General features: G+C 41.0%; 1 protein-coding gene across 1 annotated transcript; it reads left to right on the top strand.

The window, feature by feature from the left end:
* The first annotated feature begins 1636 nt into the window (after positions 1–1636).
* Samd9l (sterile alpha motif domain containing 9 like) lies at positions 1637–11030 on the top strand. Its single transcript, XM_032906984.1, has 2 exons — positions 1637–2150; positions 5980–11030. Exon 2 carries the CDS (start codon positions 6002–6004, stop codon positions 10724–10726), a length of 4725 nt encoding a protein of 1574 aa, XP_032762875.1. The 5' UTR covers positions 1637–2150; positions 5980–6001; the 3' UTR covers positions 10727–11030.
* Positions 11031–11760: the final 730 nt, after the last annotated feature.

Consider the following 11760-nt stretch of genomic DNA (forward strand, 5'->3'; position numbering starts at 1 on the left):
CTGCCTGAAAGAATGCGTGAGCTGCAGCGGAAATTCCTGATGTGCAGTGTTTCTGGAATGAATAGGAGAGTCCTGTTAGATTTTCTGTTTCCCCTTTCAGTTAAATCCAAAGAGGAAGTCTTCTAGAATAGCCAAGGGGGCGTGGCTTGTTAAATAGTTAACTGAGTGCTTTCCACTGGAAACTTACACTGCTTCTGACCCTTCCTGGGTGAGCTTGTGGAACAGGCAAATCCGTGGCTGGAAGGTTAGTTTCTGCCTTGGGCTCTGAGGCCCTGAACACCAAGGGGCCTCATCCAGGGTTACCTTGTAGAAGAAGTAGCTTCCTCTGGGACTGAGTTCCCCTACAGGAAGGTGAGACAATACTTTGTGACTGCAGAGTGGGGTGTGGGGGGGATAAGCTGATTCATCATCTTTCCTTTTCCTTAAGGCAAGTACCTTAAGAGTACCATCCAAGTGCTCAGTTTTTGACCATATTTGGGCACAGTATTAGCTCCTAGCTCACAACCACACCCAAGACCTATAACCCCTCTGTTCCCTTGCCCCTTCCCCGCCCCCCTCGCCCACTTCCTCCCCGCCCCACTGCCTGCCGCCGCCCCTCCCTCTCCTCACCCCTCCTCTCTCTTCAGCCCTCGCTCCGCCCTCCCCCCACCACTGCCCTTGGTTTAGTTTGGATGTGTGACTTCTCTGACAGACTTCTGTGAGATCAGTGAGCCCAGCTGAGCTGCTTTCTAATTAACAAGGCTTTATCTACTTTTAATCTGGTCTAATCTTAATTATATCTGCATTACTAAGGGAGACAAAAATCCTATCGACTCTAAAAGGATCCTTGGATCTTTTTAGGTAGATCTCCCATCTACCTAAGTAAAATTATTACCTGGTACATTGAGACACTGAGCACTGGAGGCCTTTCAAAAGATGCATATTTTCATTGTGCGAATGTATTCCATTTACTCAGCATGTTTTGTTAAGAAGCCAGGGTATGATATGTGGGGCTGAAGACGGTGAGCACAAAAACTCAGTCTCATGTAGTGCATAGAAAAAAGAGGGAGGGGTTGGGGATTTAGCTCAGTGGTAGAGCCCTTGCCTAGCAAGCACAAGGCCCTGGGTTTGGTCCCCAGCTCCGAAAAAAAAAACAGAAAAAAAGAGAAGAAAAAAAAAAGTAAGAAAAAAAAAGAGCGAGAAAAATTAAAGAAGATAAACAATTAAAACCATATAAAAGATTCGTTTGCGTTAAGTTCTCAATAGAAAAAAAATCCAGAAAAGGAATGGGAAATGCTGGTAAATGGGGCCAGTAAGCCAGACAACCAGTTCCTCATGATAATCGTAAGAGTAATAGTAATAATAGTAATAGTAATAATAATAATGATAATAATAACAACTTTAAGAAAGCGTGGAACCAAGAACCATGGGTGTGTTAGGGGATTCCAGGGAGACAAACAGCCCAGAACAGCTGCGAACAGCTGCACTGTCTGTAATAAGAATCAACAAGAGGCCCAAGCAACTCGATCCACTGAGAAAGCAGTATGATGCTGGAATGCCAGAGAGGTAACAGCATGCCTCATCTTGTAAGGCTTCACACTGTCCATCAGGTGAAGGAGCAGACAGAGTGTCTGCATGAAGTCACTGACATCAGTGGTTTGGACTGGCAGGGAGAGAAGGCAGGCCGTGCTGGATGTACCTTCACTGGAGGTTTACTTCACAGTGCAAGTAGTGTGCAGAGCAGGAGAGCGGCCAGCTTGCAGCATGCTACTGGGTATTTATTTTATCAGAATGGTTTAAGCATGGGGACAGATGCCGTCTAGGAAAAGAGTATCCCTTTGACTGTTCTATAAGGTGCTGTTTAAAAATGCTTGGGGTAGAAGTTGAAGGGAGAAATCTGTACCATAAACACTTCCTGAACAAGAGTCCATTAGCTTGCATTTTAATTTACTGTGATGTTGACTTTACTGGTGTTTTTGTTTGTTTGATATAATATATTCTGAGCAAATACATTTTTTAGGAAAGCTTTACAAAGACAAGCTCTGTCCTGCATATTTATCTGCTTTCTGGTGACTTACAGAACATGACTTTGCCACATTTCCCAATGAAATAGCTCCAAGAACACACAGCTCAAGTTTCTTTTATAAAAAGAAGTCTCCAGGAAAGACTCGGTAAGTTTCTAGTATTGAAAGGCTTGTTTACTCTCTTTAATGTCTAAAGTCAATTGCAACCCCAGCATCTGGGAGACTGAAGCAGAAGTATCTTGAAGACAGCCTCAGCTACAGAGTGAATCTGTGTCCCCCTCCTGAACTATAGGAGACCTCGTCGCTAAGGCAAACAAAACCTAATTCTGAAAATGAAGGCATATCTCTAAAATTGCATAGGCTATCAAATGCATGTCATTCCTTATTAAATATTCTAGAAGGAAGGGGAGTATCATTTCTTTCATCACGTACTGTTAACTGGGCCTAGTGCTGACTGTTGACGGCCCACTGAGGGAACAGTAGAGTGTTCTGGAGGTGGACGGGACTGCAGATGACCAAGAATCTAAGCATACTAAATGATGTAGAACGGCATAACCAACTACAAACTCTATACTATGTAGCGTGTCAAAAGTTACATCCAATCAAAGGCAGAAACGTGGGAAGTTTAGTCACCATTTTCACCAAGTTTTCTTTTACAGCTACCATGCAGTTATAATCTGGGGGAAAAGCACTGCTGTAATATACCCTTCAGGAAACTGAAACTAAACCTGTGCCATTTCCTGACCTCCAAATGAGAAAGCAGGGTGTGTCCTGTTGGGCTCCAGCCCTACCTTAAGGGAGGGCATGCCTGGGCTGCTGCTCAGGCCCTGCCTTGAAGTCAGCAGCTGCTACAGTATGTTTCTCTGACACTGTTGATCCCCAAAGATATCAAGATAAAAGTTCATTAGGAACAGACTGCAAAATGGAGTACTAATAAGAGTGCGGAACCGTGGAATTGCTCAATCGGCCTAAGTGTACAGGGGAAGATTCTCCAAGCAGTAGCCAGCATCCCTCTCCCATGTTAACACAGAGGTTTCCCGTGAGTTCCTCTGAAACAGATGAACAAGAACAGCAATGGTTTCCCTCATATTGCCCCCTTTATGGAACAGCCTGGCTGGAAAGAGACCTACTTTAACCATCAGATATCTTTCCTGGCCACAGCTTCTTCCCCTATATACACACGATGTGGCATTTCGGTTGCTATCAAAAGCCCAGGGGTTTCAAATGCATTCCTACAGTCTATCCAGGATTTAAAGTTGAAGTCATAAAAAAGAGCCAGTTACTAGGAATGCTTCTTTACCCAAAGCATTGTCACCTATAAACTCGGAGCTTCTGCATTGTGCTGTGTGGACATATAAAATGTTTTTGAGACTGACAGAAAAATCATGCGAAACTATCACACTATCACAAAAACAATAGCTTTAAGATTAGGATGTAGCCCAGCATAGAGTCCATGCTTACCAGATGGTTCTGTTCCCAGTATGAACAAGGAGAGAAAGAGAGAGAGAGAGAGAGAGAGAGAGAGAGAGAGAGAGAGAGAGAGAGAGACAGAGAAAGAGAGGAGAGAGAGACAGAGACACAGACAGAGAGAGAGAGGAGAGGGGAGGGAGGGAGGGAGGGAGGAGGGGGGGATAAGGGAGAAAAGGGGAGAAGAAGGGGAGAGGAGAGGAGAGGAGAGGAGAGAGAGAGAGAATATTGCATTACTTCTCAACCACCATTGTAGAGGTGGGGAGCTGAGGAAGTTCTGATGTTATAAAGGGTTACATCTCTCTCTCTCTGTGTGTGTGTGTGTGTGTGTGTGTGTGTGTGTGTGTGTGTGTGTGTGTGTGTGTCTGTGTGTGTGTGCTCGCGCACTTGGAATTGAATCAGGACCATCCACCTACTAGGCAAGGGTTCTGCCATGGAACTATATCCCAACCACGCTCTTTTTTTTTTTTAACTTTTTAATTTTAGTCAGAGTATCACTACATTACCCAGATCTTTAACCTTAAACAATGAGGAAGCTTCTGTAATAAGAGATAAAATGATATCAGGCTTGGGAAGAAGAGATGAGAGTCACTGTACTTAAGAAGAATGCTGCTTCTATTTCCCTGTGATTCAACCAGCAAAGGACACATGACGGGTCACTGCCATTGTGTGAGATAATTTAAAAACAGAGGGCCCACCAGCCCCACATCTCACACACACATACCAGTTATAGGTATATGGACTTACCACATTACAGACGAATTTTAGTACAAAAATCAAAAGAACTGCTCTGGTAAGGAATCACATCTAAAGACCGTCAAGTTAGGTCTGTGTGATCTGACCACAGACACACCATTAGTGCACACCTTTAATTCCTAACAATGAAGGTAAGATTAACTTGAAAAAGGAAGCTGCTACATTTCAAAGTGATGTCCAATTGGGAGGCAAAGTAATAAATTAGAGAAAGATTTGATAGATGAGTTAGTTATAGAAGCCACCCAACTCTTACAAGAACAGCACAGGAAAGAGAAGTCAGGGAGGATCAATCAGTTGGGAAACAGTTCAGGCAATGATGTTAATGCAGTGTGGTTGATTTCATTCATGAGTTCCATTCAGTTTGTGCAGTTCATGCAGGGCAGGTCAGCAGAGGCAGCTGAAGCCAGAGAATAAAAAGGAGCCAGAAGATTAGAATGAACTGCCAGAGTTAGTTTGAGGCCAAGCAGAGTAATTCATTGAGGAGCTGAGAAGCCAGTTCGAATAAGTACCTTGGAGAAGAGTTTGAGCTAGAACAGATCAGTTGAATCACACAGCCAGAGTTCAGAAAGAGCTAGAAAGGGTAAGTTATTCAGCAGTGAGCTGAGACAACAACAACCACATCAGACAAATAAAATATACTTTTATACCACATAAACATATACTATACAGATACATACATGACAAACAAATACATCACGCACATATATGCTATACCATATGTGAACAACACATGTGCACCACACACATAATACATAAACACACTGTCCATACCACAGAATACACATACACAGACTCTCTCTCTCTTTTCTCTCTCTCTCTCTCTCTCTCTCTCTCTCTCTCTCTCTCTCACACACACACACACACACACACACACACACACACACACACACACCATATACACACCTAAACACGGTTGTCACTTATGTACACATTAACCAGTGGACAGGACATCCTCATGTGCTGCCCGTACAGATGCCTAATGTACAGAAATAGCTATAACTACTGGCCAGTGGAGAACAGGAAGCCCATAGCTGCTTTTTAAAATCTAGAAATATTCACCTAGTTTTTTTTCTTCCTTATATCCTGTTTTTCCAGAGAAATATTTGATAAGGTTATACTTTTTTCAATGTGTGATTTTGACAGTTGTGTAGAAATTTAGATTACTGTGGCTATAGGACTTATTTCTGGATCCTCTAGTCTCTGAGACTGTTTTTGTGCTAAATCCATGTTGGTTTTTCACTGCAACTCTGGAGTGTAATTTGAGATCAGGTATTATGATACCTTTACATTATTCTTTATGCTTAGAATTGCTTTACCCTGTCAGATCATTATCATATTTACTGACCAGTTTGAGTTTAAGAATATTAAGTTTTGTGGATGTTCATAGGTTTAAAGCTTAACTAAAACATTATTCTACAAAAAAAGATAATTTTGTTCCTGAACATTCTTTTTTTAAGTTACAAAATCCCAACTTCCACATAGATAAGTCTTAAAGAGAACATTATCAAAGACAAGGAATGTATCACCTGTCAAATAGCTACTGCTTATTTCAGAATCACAATTACAATTGCATGTGAAATGGGAAATACTCAGGTCTAATATATCCTATAGAATGACTGCCATATGGTTTAAAGTTATTCTTAAAACATATCATGCATCTTTATATAATTTGTATGAGGTTACATTCCAAGTTGCCTGTGTGATTTCCATGATAAAGTATAGTGCTAAGATATTGTCATATTACTTTTCTCAGGGAACAACCTTGAAGCTTGGACATGGATAGGCACGTAACTCAACCTAAATTGATCAAAGACTGGACCAAAGAACACGTAAGAAAATGGATAACTGAAGACCTTAAAATTGATGAGAAATATGCCCAAATCGTGTTTGAAGAAGAGGTAACAGGGATGGTCCTGCAGGAACTAACTGAAAAGGATCTTAGAGAAATGGGCTTGCCACGGGGTCCAGCACTTCTGATAAAACGTATGTATAACAAACTAATTAGTTCCCCTGAAGGTCACAATCAAGATTCCAGACAATTAAATAATAAAACACTCTCTATAAACGAACAACCAAAAAACAGTAACAGTGAGGAAGAAAACTCACTTTCATCGAACAGTGACCTTGGTCTTAGAGAGACAGGGCAGAATGAAGAACAAGAACCAAGTCTTATGAAAGTAAACACATTAGGTGATGTAGAGACTAAAGACATGAAAGGTAATAAGCCCAAATCAGAACAGATGTCTTGCATGCCACACCCTTTTAATTTTGCCCATGATGCCAAACGATACATAGAACATTCTATTTTGCGAGTGGCTGAGACAGGGCCACTCAATCTCATTGACCCAGTTCATGAATTCAAAGCCTTCACAAACACAGAGACAGCCACACAAGAGCAAATGAAGATGAAATTCAGCAATGAGACGTTCCGATTTGCAGCAGCTTGTATGAATACACGTACCAATGGTACTATCCATTTTGGAGTAAAGGACAAACCACATGGGGAAATTGTTGGTGTGCAAGTCACCAGTAAAGACATCTTTATTAACCACTTCAATGTGATGATCACAAAGTATTTTGAAGACAGTGATATCCATGAAGCCAGGGCGTGTATCCGGGAACCAAGGTTTGTGGAAGTCCTTCTGCTGAACAATACACAATCTAATAGATTTGTCATCGAGGTGGATGTTATTCCCAAACATTCTATATGTCAAGAAAAGTATTTCTACGTTATGTTGCAAACTTGCACAGGTACAACATGGAAACAAAGCAAAGATACCTCATTGTTTGTGAGAGAAGGAGCTAGCTCTCGGGATATCCTGGGCAACCCCAAACAACGGGATAGAGAGTTCAAAAAATTTCTTGATAATTTAAAGATGTCGATAGCATCTAGAAAAGCAGCTGAAGAATGTATGGTGGTATCTAAGAAAGACAGTGAAGGACTAAAACTGTCTAAACTTTTGACCAGACACCAAGGCTCACTTGATAAATCTTACTATGATTGGTACATTCTTGTAACAAATTCCTGTGTACCAACACAAATGGAGCACTTAGATTTTATAAAGGAAATTAAATTGTTTGCTGTGCTAGATTTTGATCCTTACTCTCACATCAAGGGAGTGGTCAAAGCTTACAGAGAAAGCAGGGTAGCGAACCTTCACCTACCCAGTCATTATGAGGAAAAAACTACCATAGAAGAGAAAATTTCCACTTTGAAACTTTATGAGCAGCCCAGTTGGATCTTCTGCAATGGCAGAGTAGACTTGTCATGTCAACCTCTAGAACCACATTTATGGCAGAGAGATAGAGCTTCTGGTGTTAGAAAGGTCATTTCATTCCTCACAGATGGAAATATAATAGCAAGGGGGAAGGTTTTGGTGGTGTTTCTCTTACTTTCTCCAGTAGAAAATCAAAAGGATCCACTCCTTGAGACTTTCTGTGCTTTCTATCAAGTTTTTAATGGAATGGATAATATGTTATGCATCTGTGTAAACCCAAGTATCTACCAACAATGGAGTGATCTCCTACAAGTAAGACTGGAAATCAAAGATGATTTAGCAAAACATAGCATTTCCACTTTAAACATAGAACTGGTCAACAGCACCATCCTCAAACTGAAATCAGTGATTCAGTCTTCAAGGAGATTTTTGCCCTCCTGTGGTTCCTCCTCAGTTATTCTGGAGAAAATGGACGAAGACATCATGAGTGCATTGGAAATCCTCTGTGAAAATGAGTGTAGAGACACAGATATAGAGAAAGATGAATCTCAATTCCTAGAATTTAAGAAATTGAGAGAAGAACACTTTTATCGAGGAGGCAGAGTATCCTGGTGGAACTTTTATTTTTCTTCTGAAAACTATTCTTCGGCTTTCGTAAAAAGAGATAATTTTGAAGAGCTAACAACTTTAATACAGCAGTGTGCAGACTCTCCTAAACCAGTATTTGCCAAAGTCATCAACTTGTACCATCACCCAGGCTGTGGAGGTACAACGTTGGCTATGCATGTTCTCTGGGACTTAAAGCAGAAGTTCCGGTGTGCTGTCTTGAAAAACAAAGCAACCGATTTTATAGAGATTGGAGAGCAAGTAAGCAAGCTTATCAGCTACAAGGCTTCCAGCCACCAGGATTACATTCCCGTTCTTCTCCTTGTGGATGATTTCGAAGAACAACAGAACACCTATATTCTACAGAATGCCATCAATTCCTTTATAGCAGAAAAGGGTGTGAGATATGAAAAAACTTTAGTAATAATCCTAAACTGCATGAGATCTCAGAATCCAGATGAAAGTGCAAAATTAGCTGATAGCATTTCACTAAAATACCAACTCTCTCCAAAAGAAAAAAGAGCCTTTGAGGCCAAACTGCAGGAAATAGAAAAGGAGTACAAGAACTGTGAAAACTTTTATTCCTTCATGATCTTGAAAGACAATTTTGATACAACTTATATAAAGAATGTAGTGAAGAATACACTGAAGGACCTGGATGCTCACAGCAGAAAAGCCCAGCTCATTTCTTATCTGGCATTACTGAACACTTACGTTATAGACTCTACCATTTCAGTATCACAGTGTGAAATATTTTTGGGAATCACTTACACAATTAAACATGGGAAACCCGAAACTGTAGAAGACAACATGGGAACCTATTCTACACTTCTAATAAGAACCGAAGTTTCAGATTATGGGAGGTATGCTGGTATACGTATCATTCACCCTCTAATTGCCATTCACTGTTTAAAAGAACTGGAAATGAGCCACGGGATGGATAAGTGTCAGATTGCACTGAATATGCTAGAAGAGAACATATTCTATGATTCTGGAATAGGAAGAGACAAATTTAAGCACGATGTGCAAACTCTCTTGCTTACGAGACAACGCAAGGAGCATGGAGCTGAAATAGACACACTGTTTTCCCCATTCATTGAAGAATTGCAGAATGAGCAAACTGAAAAGGTCTTGACTGCAGGAAGTGACCGATTCCCACAAAATGCATTCATTTGTCAAGCTTTAGCAAGACACTTCTATCTTAAAGAGAAGAACTTTAGCACTGCTCTGGTCTGGGCAAATCAGGCCAAAAGGAAAGCACCTAAGAATTCCTATATTTCAGATACACTTGGTCAAGTTTACAAAAGTGAGATCAGACAGTGGTTAAGTAAAAATAGCACGTGTAGAAGCATTAGTGTGGATGATCTAACACGCTTCCTAGAAGTTGCTGAAAAGGCTTCGAAAGCCTTCAAAGAGTCTCAGGAACAAACTGATAGTAAAGACTATGAAATTGAGGTCTGGTCACCACAGAAGTCCCAAAGAAGATATGACACATACAATACAGCTGGCTTCTTTGGGGAAATAGAAGTGGGTCTTGACACTATCCAGCTTCTTCAGCTCACACCTCTTTTCCATAAAGAAAATGAAATGTCAAAAGAATCTATGGCACAGTTTTTATCTGGAAAGGGGACCATCCCTCCCGACCCTAAAGGTGAATATTATGTTGTTCTCAACAAATTTACATCCTTCCTACAGAATTTACAGTCAGATTTGAAAAGATGCTTTGATTTTTTTTTGGATTATATGGGTCTTCTGAAACCAAGGAACACCCCAAAAGAAATGACAGAACTCTCACTAAGTAAGAAAGTCAGCCGCTGTTTCAAGAAATATGCAGATCTTTTCTGCCAGGAGTTACAGGGCAAAGAAGATCTGTTACTGCAAGAGGAGAACTGTAGGAAGCGCATAAAAGCTTGGCGAGCAGATACATTTTCAGGACTCCTTGAATATCTTAACCCAAACCACAAAGAAGCGAACAACATGGAAAATATAGTGGAACACTATGCCTTCCTATTACAGCATACCTTAAACAAGCAATTGTCAAAGGCACTGATAAAGGACACACAAAATTTCATTTTGGCCAACATTATTCTCAGTTGTCTAAAGCCCAGTTCCAAGCACATCCTGCCATTTAGCACACTGAAAAAAAAGCTCAGAGAGGTCCTGCAGATTGTGGGACTAACTCATTCGTATCCTGACCCTTATTTCCTGGCCTGTCTCCTATTCTGGCCAGAAAACAAAGAGCTAGATCAAGATTCCTCACTGATAGAAAAGTATGTCTCATCCTTGAATCGATCTTTCAGGAGACAGTACAAGCACATGTGCAGGTCCAGGCAGCCAAGCACACTCTTCTACCTGGGGCAGAAGAAGGGTCTTAACAGTCTTGTTCACAAGGCTGAAATCGAGCGCTACTTCAGTGAAGTACAAGATTCAAATTCTTTCTGGCAGAGTGGAGTAGTGTGGGAAAAAGGAGAGGTCAAAGACATCCTACGCCTGCTGGATGGCCAGGCTGAAGGCAAACTAATCTCACTAGAATATGGAACAGAGGCAAAAATAAAAATACCCGTGACTTCCGTGTACTCTGGTCCACTCAGAAGTGGAAGGAACATAGAGAGAGTGTCCTTCTACCTTGGATTTTCCATTGAGGGCCCTCTGGCATATGGCATAAAAGTAATATGAGGAGGTATATTAGTTCAACAATGTTATTTTGCATCTCTCATTGTACTTACTCTTCCTAGCCCATAGAATTTGCATGGCATTATTGGCTTAATTATAATCACACAGTTTGCTTCTTTTTCTCTGAATCATTTCTGGAAAACTTTGTAAGACAGGGAATATATCCATACCACAGAGCTTGGCCACAGTAGCAACAGTCATTCCATATCCTCGTTATGCACTCCCAAGTAGATATATTTGGTTAAGATATTTCAGTTGGTCCCTGAGTCACACTCTAACTGGTCAATAAAAATCTGTTGTAAATTAACCGACTTTTTGAATTATTTCTTCATTATCACACCAGGGATTTAACTAAGAAGAGGCTGAAAGTAGGGCTAGACAGACAGCCCAGCAGTTAAACACACTTGCTACTCTCACAGAGGACCTGAGTTCAGTTCCCAAAACCCACATCAGTGGCTCACAACCTCTTAAATTTGGCACAAGGGGATCTAATGTCCATCTGCACCACCACTGTGGCAATATACATGTGCTAATGTGTGCATGTGTGTACAAGCCCATGTGCCACACACACACACACACACACACACACACACACACACACACACACACACAGAGAGAGAGAGAGAGAGAGAGAGAGAGAGAGAGAGAGAGAGAGAGAGAGAGAGAGAGACTTTTAAAACTAGGCATAAAGCAGAGTTTCAGAGATCTCTACTCTTGAGTGAGCTAGAATTTTATACATAAATACTAAGATCTTAACATATTTATATATGAGTAATTGGTGTGTGAGTGTCTATGAGAGTGTGTGGGCAGGGGAGAGAGGGGGGAAGGCAATGCCTGGGGCAGGTTATTGTGACTTCAAGCACCCAGAGGTCCACCCACCTCTTACTAACACTTGGTATTAGAAAGAGCTTCTGTGTAAAGTACATTCATTGTACTCAACTCTCTATTAAGCTCTCTCAGTGCATGCATATATCTATACACACAATTCCCTTTCCCACCTTTTTACTTTAGGAATGCAAAAGTGAAGGGAACAAGAT

The sequence above is a fragment of the Rattus rattus genome, chromosome 6 (genome assembly GCF_011064425.1).
Source record: "Rattus rattus isolate New Zealand chromosome 6, Rrattus_CSIRO_v1, whole genome shotgun sequence".
NCBI classification, from domain to species: Eukaryota; Metazoa; Chordata; class Mammalia; order Rodentia; family Muridae; genus Rattus; species Rattus rattus.

Excerpts from the sequence above, each read along its gene's own strand:
- Samd9l (XM_032906984.1), top strand. The coding sequence starts at position 6,002 with ATGGATAGGCACGTAACTCAACCTAAATTGATCAAAGACTGGACCAAA.